The sequence below is a fragment of the Hyperoodon ampullatus genome, assembly GCF_949752795.1.
Source record: "Hyperoodon ampullatus genome assembly, chromosome: 16".
Taxonomy (NCBI): Eukaryota; Metazoa; Chordata; class Mammalia; order Artiodactyla; family Ziphiidae; genus Hyperoodon; species Hyperoodon ampullatus.
Window position 1 is genome coordinate 32,877,677 of NC_136929.1, and position 18,169 is coordinate 32,895,845.

The 18,169-nt window shown below is 33.2% G+C and overlaps 1 protein-coding gene across 5 annotated transcripts in view; it reads left to right on the top strand.

The window, feature by feature from the left end:
- DACH1 (dachshund family transcription factor 1) overlaps window positions 1-18,169 on the top strand; it is a gene marked incomplete at both ends in the record, with an annotated part of 419,718 nt that overhangs the window by 175,822 nt on the left and 225,727 nt on the right. For all 5 annotated transcript variants that reach the window (XM_079721820.1, XM_079721821.1, XM_079721823.1 and 2 more), the window contains one exon: window positions 2,926-3,041. In XM_079721820.1, the coding sequence (XP_079577946.1) occupies window positions 2,926-3,041 (116 nt within the window). The remainder of the gene's footprint in view (window positions 1-2,925; window positions 3,042-18,169) is intronic.

Here is an 18,169-nt window from a genome sequence, read left to right on the forward strand (position 1 = left end):
CTGGAAACATGGAGACTACTGGAATTGATGAGGAATTTGAAGAATTGGGCTTAATAAATTGGGTGAAAATGTATTTAAATACATACAGTGAGCCAGGCACTGAGCTGTTTTAAAGAAAAAAGACATATTTTATACACTTTCTGCCATACAGTCTTGGGAGTGAAACAAATAAGCAGATTAATAGAGTCAGGGCAGAAAGGGCTCTAATAGAGTTGCTCACCATGAGCTGTCATAGTGCATAGAAGGAATACTCACTAGAAGTGGTTAGTTAGAAGGACGATGGAGGTTTAGTCAGGTAAAATGGGGATGAGGATGGGATGTAGTAAAAGGCTTTGCTGGCAAAGGAGGCAGGTTGCAATAAAGTTAGTATAATAGGAGACCAAAAGTTGGTGTCATAGGAGACGAAAGCAACATGGGACATTGTTAATAAATTCATCAGGGCCAAATATAAGCCATGAATTTAGGAATAAAAGGAAGAGATTGGCAAAGTAGACAGGGGCCAAGTATTGGAAGACCTTGGTACTGTGCTAAGGAGTGTCAATGCTCTAGGGAACTGTTGATATCTTTAAGCAGTTGGAAAACATGATTAAATTTGCATTAAAAAAATCATTCCAAAATCAGTATGGAAAGTTATCTAGACTTCACTCTAGGCTCTAGAGTGGGACGAAGCTGGAGGTAGGTCTTGGAAGAGCTGTGATAGTAGATCAAATAAGAAAGGAAGGGATTGATCTGAAATATAAGTGTGGGGATAGAAAGAATGGATAGAGAGATATCTTCCATTGGGATGGTGTTTGAATCTACAAAGGAAGGGAAAGACAGCTGAGTGCTGGATTTTTGGCTTAGTCAATTATGTGACATTTTGCTGAACGAAGGAAAAATAGGTTTTAATGGAGAAGATGCTGAATTCAGATTTGGACAAGCTGAATCTTAGATCATTATAGAACATCCAAGCAGGGATTTCCAGTAGACAGGCATTAATCTGTCTGAATCCCAGGAGGAAGCTTTAGGCAGTAGATAATATATTTAGCTGTTATTTCTTAAGATATCAGTAATGTTTATGAAAGCGATTACTCGGGGAGAATGGAGACTATCAGAGGGCTGTTGATGGTCTTATGGCAAATAACAGGAGTTAAGGAATCAGCTTAGAATGAAGAGTAATAATGAAGAATAAGAATAAATAGCCAGAGAGATGCTTCAGAATACACAGGGCCGTGTCCTTATTGGTTAGCAAAACAAATGCACAATCTACTTGCTCTTGGTTCAAAGTCCTCCAGGATCTGGCCCTAGGCAGTAAGTCTAACAGTATGGATTTCTGTCCCTCATTTTATTTGACCTGTTTCAACTCACTGGAAAAAGTCTTGTACATTCATACATTTTCATGTTTCACTTCCTTTCACACATTCTCACTGGAGTGTGCTTTCTTCCGTTCTTTTTCTCTCCAAGTCCAACCCATCCTTCAGAATTTTCTTCTAACCTCCTAGGACCATGAAATCTTATGTCCAACAGGGAACGTATCATCATCCAGCCTAACTTCCCATTAGTGTTCAGATTGCACCTTGCTTAGGACACAGCACATTCTGGTTTGCACCCTAGTCCTTTCTGCACCACATTTGTCCCTTTGTCAAGAGTGTAAGTTCCTGAAGACTAAGAACTCATTCTCCCAAATTAGCCTCCATGGTGCACTGCTTTGAAAACAGAAAGAGCCTACTAATATTTGTTAAATGACTACATATATTACTTACACTAAATAATAGAGGTAGGATCTTTGAATCTTCTGATGAGGCAAAGGATCTCAGCTGAAGCTGACATGGAGACATGAACTTATGAAGGATGTATCTGGAGGTTTTGATATGTCCTGGCTCATATTGGCCAGAAAAATGATGGAAAAGCCTTTCATAAATGTATATTCATGATACAGAGGCAGACAGTGGAAACAATGTGAATTATCTTTGTTTCAAAAATTGCTAATACTGTATTCTTCATGTTTTCCTTGTACAAGGATGGTGAATACTTGTATCCTTTTCACCTTCTGCTTTTATAATTTTAAATCTTATCATTGTACAATAGGCAAGCAAAGGAGAAGTACTGCTGGAACACAAAGTATTTTTATTTATCCCAAAGGCAGATATAAGATGCTACACTGGCAGTTTCTAAATGATGTTCTACAAATAATCCTAAGCCTTTCCAATGTATTTTAGCAGATTTAAAGTAAGGCAACCTAGTGGGGCTATTCATTTAAATAGAATAAGGGTTAAATGATAACTTGACTTATCTTTTAAATGACAAAAAATAAAGAAATTGCAAGACCTTTTCACACATTAGATATGTATTGTCATCTATCATCTAGATATCAGGCTAGCAGTGTGAAGTAATAAAACATATCATCGAAAAATGTGCTATAGGTCTGAATCACTCTTTCATTCCACCTCCCAGCTAACTGTAGTATTAAATCAAACAAGCAGAACATTTCCTTAGGCAGCCATTGCCTTTTAATTTCCTGAAGAACCTTAAAATATCATTCATTACAAGTACTACACATATTTGGTTTTTAAAATTCTCATAAATCAATAGCAGGCTGACTGTAATAATTATTACAAGTTAGTGCATAATTTTCGCGCTGAAGGCTGCATGCAGAACTTTAGCATATGCAAACGAGGCAATTCAAACTGTGTATAGATATTAATATGAAGAAGCAGGTAACGAGGTGCAGGCTATGAATTATGCATCAAGAGTGGCTGATCTTCAATGAGGAAAATGAATTCAGCATGTAATCTAATTAGTGATGGAAGTCTATTACATCTAACTGCAAAAGCAACTGTCCTTGAAACAAATTTATTTACAGTCCATGTTACCACTTGAAACAACTTTGAAATGATGTGTAAGACAACAGCTTAATTGTAAAAATTTTTTGTTTGTTTGTTTCAGTTCTAGACCTGGAAGGCCTCCTAAGAGGACTCAAAGTGTCACCTCCCCAGAGAACTCTCATATCATGCCACATTCTGTCCCAGGCCTTATGTCTCCTGGGATAATCCCACCAACAGGTAAGACTGCTACCTATTGATGCCGAAAATATTCAAAATCAGCCAGTGCCATAGATATTCACACTCATCAGTTATATTTTGTTCACACTAAGATAATGTTACTGATGAGAATTTATTTCAAAACTGCATTATGATTATCATCATTTCTTTATTTAAAATAAAATTAAAGAAGTTTAATTGAACACAGTGCTAGGAGTTATTGTAATTAATCCTCTTGCTAATATCAAACGACAAATTCTTATCCCTACTTTCCTGTTAAGGAATTGAAGCTCAGAGAGAATCAGTAACTTTCCCAAGGTCAACCAGCTGGTCACTGGCAGTGGTTATTCAAACCCAGGTCTCTGGATTCTAAGTTTATAGTTCGTTCCACAAAAACTCACAAAATACATTAACATGCGTCCAAACAAAAGACTGTAACCATGTCAAATAGAAATATCTCCTGTTTCTCCTAAACTATGTCTGTTAGAAGCATTTGAAGGATGTTTATCACTAGAATTTTGAAAATGTACAAGTAAAAGGATAGTCTCGACCACAAAAGCTCTATACCATAAACAACTTTCATAATGTGCTGCATGCAAAAACAGCTCATTTGATTTTCACCACCTGGATGTGTTCATTAATTCTTTTATATACTTACACACGTCTGCCCACTTTCCATGTTTCATCCAGACTCAGAGCAAATTAAAATTATGATAATAATGATATTATTATTATATAATATATAGTATTTATTAATCTTTGTCATCATGAAAGTTTATTGAGGAGATAGATGTATAAAGAGGTAATTGTCATTTCACACGACTGAAACAGGAAAGATAATCTGGCAAGATAAGGAGAAAGTCTTAATTTTTTCTCTGAATTCCCATATAAATGTTTGCTTTTTCCTTTGTAACATTTGTCTTTCTCTAGGCTGTAATATAATCATGGGTATCTTATTTCGCATTCCATACTTTGTTGAAAGCTCCTTGGAAGCAATGGCTCTTTTAACTCACCTTTATTTTTGTGGCAGCGTCTGAACAATTGATTCACTTTTGTGAACCTTTATCAAATACCCACTGAGTTGAATTTGAAGTTATTCATTTTATATATTTAACATTTTTTGTAAGGTACCAAAGGTTCTTAAAAGTAAATAATTCACATTCCAAAGAAGAGTTGTATCTTTATGCTGATGTTTGCAGATGAAAAATTGAGAAACAGAAAAGTAAAATCAATAGATGAAAACAACCCAATTACAGAGCAGGTATCATCATTTCTATTCGTTTACTTTAGTCATGATTCACAAGTAACTGAATCCTACTGCCTGAAATTCTAAGTCCAAATGTGATATTTCGAAAAGAAGTAGGTAGCGTTCTGTTAAGGCTTAACTGTTTTTATTTAACTAGATAGAATTTCCTGATTTGCAGATTTGGCCGGGGCGGGGGTGGGGGGTTGGTACTACATAGTCAAGATGGAAAGAAGATCTTAACTTTTCATGTTTTATGACTGAAAGACTCAGGTGTGCTAGAAGAAAGACGGAAGAGTCTTTGACTTAACTTCTCAATGAATACGTTTTGGGGCTTTAAAAAAATAATCATTTTAACAATCATTATTTTATAATTTGATAAGTTTGTGTTGATTCTCACTAATCACAGTTACATTTTGGATGAAAAGTATTCTAGATTGTTTTTGTATTAAAATAGAAAAGATCTGGTCCCAAATTGCCTGCCAACATTTTAAGGTGAAAACAATAAATACTTCACTACCTAAGCAATGGTGAGATAAGGTGATGTCATCAGAATCTAAGAATAGCAGCACCTCACATAATTAAGACCATAAAGTAACTTTGGGGTAAGTGAAGTTTCTAAACAACTGAAGATCATAAGCTGAAACTCAAAATCAAAATATTAAGTCACAATTTACAATAGCCAGGACGTGGAAGCAACCTAAGTGTCCATACACAGATGAATGGATAAAGAAGATGTGGCACATATATACAATGGAATATTAGCCATAAAAAGAAACAAAACTGAGCTATTTGTAGTGAGGTGGATGGACCTAGAGTCTGTCATACAGAGTGAAGTAAGTCAGTAAAAGAAAAACAAATACTGTATGCTAACACATATATATGGAATCTAAAAAAAAAAAAAAAAAAGGTTCTGATGAACCTAGGAGCAGGACAGGAATAAACATGCAGATGTAGAGAATGGACTTGAGGACACGGGGAGGGGGAAGGGTTAGCTGGGACGAAGTGAGAGAGTAGCATTGACATATATACACTACCAAATGTAAAATCGATAGCTAGTGGGAAGCAGCTGCATTGCACAGGGAGATCAGCTTTGTGCTTTGTGAACACCTAGAAGGGTGGGATGGGGAGGGTGGGAGGGAGATGCAAGAGGGAGGGGATATATGTATATGTATAGCTGATTCACTTCGTTATACAGCAGCAGCTAACACAACATTGTAAAGCAATTATACTCCAATAAAGATGTTAAAAAAATATTAAGTCATTTTTGATAGATCCCTTTCTGAAATATCTTACACACTTCCCTAGCTTGGTGAACAGAGATACTGAAGATAGTTTAAACTTGACACATTATTATGGACATTCATTTTTGAAGCAGGATCATTTCATGTATTTCAATTGCTGTGCTGTCTTATCATAAATGCTTTTTAAACTTTTGTTCTTCCTGATATGTTGTGAGCCCAGAAACCAGGGTTTCTCTCAAGCTTATTAAGCATTACATTGAAACAGACCTTCATCAGTCATGTTCCAGAGAAAGATGAGGAAATGGAGACTCAACAGGAGAGTAGATTAGATTTGAAGAAATGGCTTTTGGACAGTTTAATACTCTATAGAGCCCAGGGAATGTCTTTAAAACAGGGCGTGTGAGCTCACTCTTGCCTATTTCACTTAATTCAATTTTCAGACATTTGTCCAAAGATTTGACGCTGCCATATATTTGACTGTTGCACATGAATTGTGCTGTCTTTCTATATTCAATATGATTGCTCTTTTTACACAAAATTTTTCTAGATGGAGAAGTTTAGATTTTAGAGAATACAGAATAATATCTTCATCCCTTGGAGAATGTCATTCACTATCTTAAAATATTAACTGGAAGTTTGATCATCTTAAAGAAATCTTATAGTTCTCAAGAATGAGTAACACTTTCTCCCAAGGAGTACTTTTACTCGGGGAATATAATTCAATATGGACATATAGATTATTTTGTCCCAGGACTTTATTTATATTTGCTACTTTCTTTAAAACTAAAATGTTATTTTTTTTCCTCAAGATGGGAAAGATGAAATGTGTTATTTTTTTAAAACAATGAAAAACTTATATGTCAACATTTTTGACATTAAGCAAACTAGTTTGAGGACATTTCTACTATATTTTTGACCTGTGAGTTTGAGTTTAAATTTTTTTTTCCAGGAGTCTATAGTTATATCAGTATCTTTTAAAGACTTGGAAATCATTTTTCTAAAACTAGCAAATCAAACAAACAAACATATAGATCACACACACAAAAAAAAAGAAAGAAGAAAACAACCCACCCTCAAATCTCAAATCCTTTCTAAGATTTATATCATCGACTGCCTATAAACATTGAACTGTGATTTTGTACTCTAAGTATTACCATTGAAAAGCATAAAAGATGCAGATTTACCTTCAAGGTTGCAAAAATTGATCCTGTGAAAAAATTTATTTATTTTGACAATTTATAAAAATCTGTCAATTTGTTTCTAATCATTCCCTCATTTTTCTTTTCAACAATTGAACATTGGAGTTAAATAATAATCTTTCCTTGAGGAATCTGTTTTTCAGAAAAAATTCTGACTATTTTTATATTTTTAAAAAGTGTCTTTCCAGGCCTAAGATTATGTATTTAGGTATCTATAATATGAAAAGGAAAAACTTTGAGATTGCTTAATGGAGTTTTTGTTTGCCACTTTGGTTGTTCAAGTGGGCTTGTGTGTAACCTTAGAAGGGGGCGTGGGCAGATGGTGATAATTTCCCAATTTATGGTTGTCACTGGATGCCATAGCAACCAGAAGTGGAAGTTAATGAAAGAAAGAAGGCTCTTTGTCGAGTCTCACAACACAACACCTCCTGTAGTGCTCCCTACATTTATTTGGACTGAGCACATGTCATAAATCATTTTTGAAAATAAATACCAGTTTGGAATAAATTCATCCTAGCAACAGAGTTCCAATAACATTCATACTTTTTATAGGATCATGTGTATTTTACAATTAAGGATAGGGTTATTTAGGAATTCTAAATACTCTCCTCCTGTGCCAGGAATGCAACTTGGATAGCATATTTGGCCAACTTCCTGATTTTATCTTCAGGGTAGAATGCAAACTAGTTTTGAAATACAATTTTCATGTAAGTATTAAGAAGTAACTCAGTGAGTCTCAAATATTTGCATTTTACATTAGAAAAGTTATCCATTACTTAATTTTTTCAAATATATTCAAATTAAATGAATGAATGATTCATAGTTTTGCTTCTTAGATACATCTTTTCTCTCACTGTGACCTCGTAGGCACCTAATCAATATGCATTCAGGATAAAAAAAAAAAGCAACTGTGAACACACATGCACTATGCTTAAAAGGTAAGAACTTATAAATGCAGTTTTACCATTTTGAAAATAATACTAGACCAGGGCAATATTAACCAGAGTTCATCCCATTGAAACGTTTTTTTCTTAAAAAAGAAAAAAAAAAAAGATGATAGGAAAGTATTCTCACATGGATTTATAATTCAAAGACATATTTTCAAAGTTTATATTCTTTATTTTTCTTGCTAAGTATTACCAACTAACCGACAACAACATCCAAACTACCTATTTTTATAGTATCAGCATTTGTAATATTTTAAATTCATTAAGCATTTCAACTTCTGAGGAAAAAATTAATGTGTAGATATGTTTTGCATATTTTGAAGTTTATCATAACAAATGCATGGTATTCCCTGGGGAGACTTACACGTAAGAATAACAGAAAAATGCACAAGTAAAACAGTCACAAATGGATTGATCTTCTTCACTCACAAATTAAAACATAGCAACCTACTGAATGCCTCACTCAAAGAGTAAATAAGATACAAACTATTTAAACCACTGAAGTTTATGTAGTATGTGTAAGTATGCATTTTCATAAATTTATATGTAGGGACTATTTGTGAAAGTTTAATCACTGGACATTTTGAGGGTAATGCATTTAGCTTATCAGTATTTCATGTGTGTTTCCCTTTAAATTTTTCTTGAAGAGAAGAATTAAGTAATATATCTTCTTTTTCCCATTTTGGAAGGACAGCCTAATACCAAACTTCATCATGTAATGTATTTAGTCTTAAAACTTGTATTGAACACTCTATTAGTTTCCTGTGGCCGCCGTAACAAATTACCACGTACTTGGTGACTAAAGTAAATAAAAATTAATTCGGAATTCTGGAGAAGTTCAAAATCAACTATCACTGGGACAAACCAAGCTATCGGTAGGGCCACACTCCCTCTGGAGGTTCTTTGGAAGCATCTGTTTCTTTACCTCTGAGTTTCTGGAGACTGCCAGCTTTCCTTGGTTTGTGGCTCTAATTTCCACCTTGTCGTGTGTGTGTGTGTGTGTGTGTGTGTGTGTGTGTGTGTGTGTGTGTATTTGTGTGTCCATGTGTGTGTATAACTTCTTCCTCTGCCTCTCTTGAAAGGATACTCGTGATTGTATTTAGGGTCCATCAGATAATCCAGGATCATCTCCCCATTTCAAAATCGTCAATGTAATCACATCTGCAAAGACTCTTTTTCCATATAAAGTGGTATTCCCAGATTCCCAGATTTAGGAGGTGGGCATAACTTTGGGGGTCATTATCAGCCTTGCACACCCAGAAAGTCCCTGGTTGAGATATTTTGAGGGGCCCAAGTGTGGTGTGGAAGACACGCATACCAACAGATTTTGGTGATTTTTTGTTTACTATAGTATCCCATTATGTATAATATGGCTTGCCACAAAGCAGATATTCAAAATAAATATTTGTTCAATGAATATGGCTAATATATGTTTAGCAAAGGATTTCTGAGAGACATGATTATGCCTCAGAGTTACAAATTTAAACACTGGTGTTATAATGCAGTTTATAAAATCCTATTAAGTACAGTTAGGCTCCAGATTAAAGATGCTGAGTCTAGTGCCTAAAGGAGGTTCACTCAGGAAATGGAGGGCATTATTTATTTGTTTGTTTGTGGGTTATGATGGCTACATTTAACCATTGTCATCATCCATTGATGAAATTTATACTTCTAGATTGATGCTCTAAAGAAGCAATATTTTCAGGAATAAAATGGTAACATAGAACATACTAGCCTTTAAAATTCCTGCATATATGTACATGTACCCACAGTATCTTGATATAGAACTAATTTAATCCATACCTGAATAAAATATAGCTCATATTATAACTAAATGTAAATATAGCTTTGGTATGAGGGATTAGATAATATATTTATTATATATACATTATATATGTATATATTATATACACATTATAATCACACATTTCAGTCAAATCATAATATGCCCTGCTTATTATTAGCATAGAAATTTATAAAAATCTTTATTTTCTAATCTCTTAGGGCAAAGATCTGTTATTTTAGATTTAATTACATAACCACATATCACTAGACTTCTGGACAGGCCTCTCATCTATTTAATTTAGAAGAAAATTACAGTCCTTTTTTCCCTAATTTGTTTCCCTCTTCCAAGTTTCTATTGAGTTCTGTAGTCTCTTATGCCTGCACTGGACTGGACTCAGTTATAATCTACTTAAACTTCTCTCTCAGTAGATTTGCAGGAACGAAGTTGCTAATATACTTAATTGACTAATTGCAAGGTATTTGCTTCTTTTTTAGTAATATGATGCCTCCTTTGACAGAAGAGAAGTTTATTTACAGAAAAGCAAATCAGATTATAAGAGTCAATTTTTGATTATGATGATGAATGGTTTGTGGATTTAGCAGGAGCTTTGTGGATTATCCATTTATCTGTGGGATTCTCATATAGGGTTCTAGTCCCTTGGTTAAACAAAATGTCACATGTTGTCTTTTATTGCTTGCTCTAATTTCTTGACCCATAGGAGGTGCTATTACTATCTTATTTCCTTCCCTAACCAAGAGAAGTGAGAAATACATTAAATAATGTTCATTCAGGAAAAACAAGCAACTCTGCTATAGATATATTTTGAGTATTCCTAAAGATGTTGTAGAATGAAAAGTCATACAAGATAAACAGAATTCTTTGTTTAGTCTCCTTCTCTGTCTTTGATAGGCTTTCCCCCCTTTGGCTAACTTCCAAGCTTCTGGTTCTTCCCTTAACGAAGTGATCCAGCTTTGTTATTAAGGATTTAAAATTTCATGTTGAAATTTCTTTATATTTTCTCCATGCATATTGGAGATAAGTTTTACAACGTTATGCTCTTCTTTGTAAAGAAGTAGAGTTGCTAATTCCAAGTGTTAACAGGACCAGACATTTCAAATAAACTTGGCAAATGTCAGAAAAATAGTAGTATTAATAAAACTTGAACTCGATTTCCTAAAACATTCATTGCCCTAGTCATGAATGAACTTAAGACCTGATTTGAAAACATTCTACATAAAAAAACACTGAAAGATTTTATTTGGTTATGCAGTCGTATACACCAATGTCGTACAGAGTGAAGTCAGTCAGAAAGAGAAAAACAAATACCGTATGCTAACACATATATATGGAATCTAAAAAAAAAAAAAATGGTTCTGAAGAACCCAGGGGTAGGACCGGAATAAAGACGCAGACGTAGAGAATGGACTTGAGGACCTGGGGAGGGGAAAGGGTAAGCTGGGATGAAGTGAGAGAGTGGCATGGACATATATACACTACCAGATGTAAAATAGATAGCTAGTGGGAAGCCGCCGCATAGCACAGGGAGATCAGCTCGGTGCTTTGTGACCACCTAGACAGGTGGGATAGGGAGGGTGGGAGGGAGACGCAAGAGGGAAGAGATATGGGGATATATGTATATGTATAGCTGATTCACTTTGTTATAAAGCAGAAACTAACACACCATTGTAAAGCAATTATACTCCAATAAAGACGTTAAAAAAAAAACATTTTGATAGAACTTCTGAAAATGCTAATACACCTAAGCTTAATGGATAGGAATATAAAGTCCAGAGAAAGGGAGACAACAATACAACTTTACTCTGCACTTCAGATGACATCTGGAATATTATATTCAGTCACGGCCTTGCAATTTTTAGTAGGACATTGACAGACTGTGAGAATTAAGAGAATAGCCCAGAAAATAGGGTTTTGGAAATGATGGTGATGTTTAGTCTTAAGAAGACTTATAGAGGGTCTGAAGGTGGATGCTAGAGTAGATTCATACTGTGCTCTTCCAAGGACAGAAATTTAACTGATGAACAGTAATCACAGAGAGGTCTACACTGGCTTCCATAAGAAAGAGCCTTGCTACAAGGAAAACGATCTAAAAGTGAAGTTTATTACTCATAAAACCTTAACTTTTCCTTCTGACAGAAGGGTTCAATAGGAAAGGGGGATAAAAAGTTGTTAGCCATAGTACTTATGTTTAATTACTTTTTATGGGCTATATTGTTCATGGTACAAAAGTGTAATAGTTTAAAAAAAAATCCTTCATTGCTGGACCATCAGCCAAATCTGAAGGTAATTTTGCACTGGAGGGAGGTAGATTGAATAAGGCAATCTTGTTCCCTTCTAGTTATAAAATTTGATGATTCTATTTTATTTCACTTTGAATTATTCTAAACTTGACATGGTGCCTTTCTGGTTAAAGGGCATCCATCCTTTCAGGGTTTTATACTCATATTCTTTCACAGTTTTTGAGTAATTTTTTAAAATTACTTTTGAGAAGAATGCTTCATATTTACAAGCTATCATACTGTTTGTTACACTGGTTTTCATGGATGGGATATTAACTCATAGGCAAGACTGTGACTATGGTAGGCTCACTAATATTTTTTTTCCGATTAAAAGAAATTTTAAAATGTTTTTCCCTCCTTTGTTCTCACGGACCTTCTTTTAAGAGTAGTCCGTGAAGGGGTCCATAGCTGTAAGATTGATAGGAGAAAATGACAATCATTTAATATTATACAACAGAATTTTTTAAGCTGTGGTAGGATTTGGAATGGTGGGTGGAAAAAACAGTATTATTTTAACCGGTAAAGATCATCAGAATTGACAGCAGAAAGACATGACTCTTAAAGGGATTTAAATGAAAGACCTTGAACTTTACTGTAAATTTCTTTGATTTGACTTTCCACTTTAAAAAATAAAGTCTCCAAGGAGGAGTCATTTCTCTTTTTCTTACTGGAGTATAGTTGATTTACAATGTTGTGTTAATTTCTGTTACATAGCAAAGTGATTCAGTTATACATATGTATATATTCTTTTTTATATTCTTTTCCATTATGGTTTATCTCAGGATATTGAATAGAGTTCCCTGTCAATTCTTGAAATTTATGGAAATCTTCCAAAGATACAACTTTTAAAAAGTGTATTAATTGAGCCAGTCGAATATTTTGATCCTTTATTTCCTTCATCTATAAAAAAAGAATCTTTTCATTATGACAAAATTATTTTTCTCATTAAATTTCCATGAATGTCAAATGACACAATTTATAACAGTATTCTGTAAATGATGAAGCTAGACAAAGATAAAGTGTTATTATCGTAATTAAACAGGCTGATCCAAGTGTTACTGATTATGATTGCTGACTCTCTATGCTCATTCCTTTGGATTTAAGAATAAAATTGATAACAAAAAAAAAAAATGTATAGCTTAGGCTTAAGAAGTCTTAGCTTGGCAAATTCAAATTCATATAAATGTGCGTTCTATAGATATTCCTAGTAGAGGTAGTGAACACTAAAATCTGGTTATTACATGTTCACTTTTCAGGGTTTAATGACAATAAATTCTTTTTATAAATTTTTATTTGTGGGCAGAATAAGACTTATGGATATGAAATATCATTGCTACTGTTATAATATGTGTTCAAACTGTCATAGTCATATATTGCTTTTAGAAATATGCACACTACAAATGCTAGTGGACCTTAAAAATGAAGATTGCTTTCAATTGATTACAGCTGTATGCTGTGCTATTAATTATTGGAAATGAATTGACATATACTGTAAACAATAATCCAGTTTTCAAAATTATAAAACTGTAACCTAATTCAATAAATTGAATCAGATTACGCAAACACTTTTGCACTTCATTAAGGAAGTAGTCAGTATAATTAATTTGAGAGCATTTTATCATGTTCACTTGTTGATATATGGCTAAGGATATATATACAGTAGTTTAAACTATTTCCAGATGTACTTTTTTGCCATTTCACATTTTAACTAAAGTTACCATAAGCTGAATTCCCAGAGAAGGCCAAAATGGATTTGCTTCTTTTATCTTTGTTGCTTTTAGAATACAATGAGTAGGTTATGATTTTCTTTAAAGACATGTAATTTTTTTAAACAACATGACATGGTGATGTGGCTCCTAACTTGGAACTGAAGAGTCTGGCTTTCATTCCCTTCTTCATCACTTCTAGCAATGTGACTGTGGCTAACACTGTCTGGCCTCAGTCATCGCAAGGTAGATACTAGTACCTAAAACATCATTTTAGAGAGGAGGAAAAAATGCTAGGAGACTTGTCCAAAATTTCACTATTATGTGCAAGACACAGTTTTCAATTCAAATTTTCTGACTCCAATTTATTGGTTATTTTCCTATATCAAGCTGCCTTCTGAAATACTTAACTTTATCATGTACAAACCAAACATCATAAGATCTGCCTTATCTCCTACTTGATATGACTTTGTGAAGAACAAATGAGCTAATGTATCACAAAACGCTTTGCAGAGTCTTACATATAGCAAGATGTCATCTGCTATTTAGTTTTATTACAATGATTCTCGAAACAGGACTTTTGTCTTGTTCCAAATAGAATACCAGTTATTTATCTCTCAGTTTGAACACATCAATTCTGGGAATGATGAGCCCTTCCCTATATTTATGGAATTGGATTGTAATCATTTTCTCAGTTTTTAAAAAATTGCTTTTGTATCTTCCAATTAGCTCAAATAAAATATTTTTCTCCTGATACAACCTTCTCATGTCGACGGTTACTTTTTGATCTTCATGGTATGTAGAATTTTATGATTCATATTTAATTCACTGAAATGCCTCCTAATGTCAAATCCTTTGATGGAATATCATTCCATCAAACATATTCCCATTAGTTTTCATTTAAGAAATGCAAATATATGTGGAGAAACTATTTTTCTAAATACATATTTTCTAATGATTTGAGTTTGCCTCCTGAGATGTAAGGATATGACTTAAAGGAACAGTGTGGAGTTGTAAAGCATTAAAGGTGATGTAAGACTCTTTGTCTCTTCCAAAGGGCTATGAGCTCATAAGTTGCTATTTTGGGTTAGACTTAAAAATGCGATGCTATATCATCAAGATTCTCTTTAAACATGTATAGTATTTAATATTAAAGTCAATAAAATGTTTAATCCCTCTGATAACACGTTATTCCCTAGAAGTCAATTTTTGAGCGGTTCTTTTCCCTGTTAAAACATCTAGTTGAAAACTACTTTTTAATGTGAAAATGTAGCATTGTGAAGGTTTTCAAAGTCTGTTCTTCTTTTTGGATCCCTTCACTCACATATTAAAGCAGTAAATGCCGTTTGTATTATTTATTATCTTGTATTGCTTAATGAAATCCTTCTAGGGGATTATTATATTAGGGTAAAAACATTTCAGAAGAGTTATACAGAACCATGTTAATTCAAAGGAATATAAATGCAAGTATCTCTAAATTCCAAGAAAATTAATCTCTTACTGTTAGAATATAACAGTATTTTGAAGTTATTTGAGCAAGAGATCCATCTCATCATACGTAACCTTTAAGTTACTTATTGAATAAATTACATTTAAGGATACCATACCAAGGAGAACTTGTTACCATATGACCTGTCCATATGAGTTGTCTTTTTGATTTATAACTGCAATTGCTTTCTCGGCATGGATTTCATGACATAATAATATTCTATGAATTTTTGAAATTACAGTGAGCTTCACATCAATCATCTCTAATAAAATACTATATGTATCAATGAGAGAGGACTACTGGAAGGTAGACATTTTAGAAATATGCACTTCTCCCAGATACCAATATTGTTATTTTAATGAAATGGCCAGATTGCTTTTTTTTGATATTCTCTAAATTGATCGTAAAAATGGTCAGCGTCATCACTCCCATCAGCTCGTTATTCTATATTCTTAACAGTAATCTTTATTTTCCTTGAAAGTGTTAACTGTCCATCCAGTTAATTTTGCCTAGACCACTGTTGTTCTTGGCCTGAATTCAAGGAAATATACTGCTTCTGGGGTTCCTAGGCATTAATGTCTTAAATTTCAGGATTCTCATTAAACACATGTGACATGGGCTACCATTATTTGTCCATGTTTCTTTTATCTGTAAGAATCAGAGAGATTTAAAGTCAGATCTTAGCTATGTAAAGAATTGAGTGTGCAGCTGTTTTTTCCTCCACTTTCTCTTCACAAAATACTGTTGGAAATACCTTGAGTTATAGTCTTTCATGCGTAAATATTTATGCTATTCTATGTGAAAAAAATCGGTACCTAGAATTTGCCATTAGCATGGATTTCTTAAAGACAACATGCATTTCTTAAGTAACGTATTTGGAAAACCTATGAATACATTCAAAGACAGCTTTAAATTTTAGAAATCATTCTAAAAAACTTTTTCAAATTTAGAGTCTTAATCATGGGGCTTAGAAAAGCCATGCCCATATTGCAGATGTAAAACACAAAAAGAGAATATTTTCACGAGTGAAAATATTTAAGATTTGCTTCAAAATTGTTGTTTGAGTTAATCTACAGGGTACTTCTTATATGTCTTCTTTATAGATATTCTTGCAGTTACATTGTTTATTTACTATAAGACTTTGTCTATACATACTATCCAATGGAAAGAAATAAAACCAACTTATCAGATACATGTACATTTTACTGAAAAATTGCAAACACTTTTATACTTAGAAAGAGTAGCTATGTCTATACTTTTTTACCACTCTGTGTTCAGTTGCTAGCATGATACCTGGTCAAAATATTGTTAACTTAAAATGATTTAATCAATCAATATAGTTAGTTGGTTAAAATAAGGTGGGGTGCAAACATCTACTGGGTAACTATTACATGGTAGGAAATTTGTTAATATCTAAAGATTAATTTATTTTTCATGTCAAACTGTGGAGGAGGTCTTGCTTATCCCATTTTACATACACGTAAACTAAGGCACGATAGCTTAAATAACTTGCTCAAGTTGAAGAAAAGACCTCACTTGGGGCTGAACACAAGAATGAGTAATTATAAACCCTGTTATCAGTGTATCATCCATTCCAAGGAATGCAGTAATCTCCTTAGAGGCTATTTATATTTTGAATAGAATTGAAACAGGATGAATTGAAATAAAAGATTTTTTTAAAAGGACAGAGTCAAATTCTTAAAGAATATGTCAAATTTTTATTAACATGCTTAATCTTAATTTGAAAAACTCACACCACAACTTCACGTATTGAACAGATGAATCATATTATTGTATTGTAGGCATTCTAACCACTAGTTTAATATTGGGTGGAAGCTTAAATTATTTTAAAAAAGTTTTATATTTTAAATAGTTGAGATGTTCAGTGCTTTGATTTGGAGGCTTAGTATAGAGGCAGTAAAAGAATAGAGTGAGTGATGTCAAAAATTATATTTCAGAATTTATAATCAAGCTTAATTGCTTAATAAGCCACTGTGTTTGAATTTTAATTCTAACCTGGCCATCCTTTTATTAAGCATCTGTGGAAAAGCCTATTAAGCCTTTTTTTATTTAAAACATTGCACTTTGTTTGCTAAATAATGTAATGCTAACAGACTGACAAGTGTTTCATGCTATTAGAGTTATTTCTGGACTTTATGAATAGTCAAGGCTAGTGTAGTATTACTTGTTAAGTCCAAAGCATACTATTCTATCCTAAATAATTGAAGAAAATTTCTTAACTTTTGTTAATCATTTACTCTTTGGGCTCTCATTTACCCTATTCCTCATTAGTGGTAAACCTCTATGTTATTACTTATTTGTGCAATTTATATACTACCTGGTTGAGGCATTGTAACAACTGGCTTCCAAGGGCAGTTCAGTGTAGGCTCTTTGACTTCAAGAATTATAACAATACTTTTCACTATACTTTATCAAACACTATCCTGTTTGATATAATTGGCAAAATAGTTGAAGCTATATTTGAGATATTTAATTCTTAAGTTATTATTGTAACATTTTGGAAAATAGAAAACTACATTACTTGTAATTCTACTGTGTCATGTACCATATTTCCTTTTTGTTTATAAATGCTGAGTCCTTGCTCACTTATATACTAAATATGTACCAGAATATCCTATGTCTTTCTATTTTTCAATATGCGGTGAACCAGTTGTTATAAATATAGTACACTATCTCAGAGCAAATATGGTGGATTCACAGTTTCATCATTGGCATCATTACAGACTTTATATCAGTCTTCAGAACCTAGGTTTAGGATTCTTTTTTTCCTCTTTGTATTGTATCTGTAATAATTGTGAGTGCTTGAATTTTTACCAGTTTCACATTAAGATCTCAATGAACAGGAAATAGAAACAATTTAAATAATTTATGCCTATTAAGCATTTCAAATTCTACATTTATGTTGTTATGCTATTTCATCCTGTTTTTCAAAGGAGAAAAGAAGTTGTTTCTGAAATTCTTAAAAAGTTTAGTCTTGATAGAAAAATGAAACTATAGCATTTTTTTATTTTACATTAAATCTTAAAATCCAAATGAAAGATTTGAATATTAGGACCTTGCTTAATTTTGACAGTTGTCTTAAAGTGAATTTAGTGTTTAATGAAATTTTCTGGACTGATAACTCAAGACCTGAAGGGAACAATTCTAGTAGTGAGAAAGTAATTTTCTGGCCTAATTACACCTTCGACCTCACTACAAAGTCTGTCAACAAAAGTGC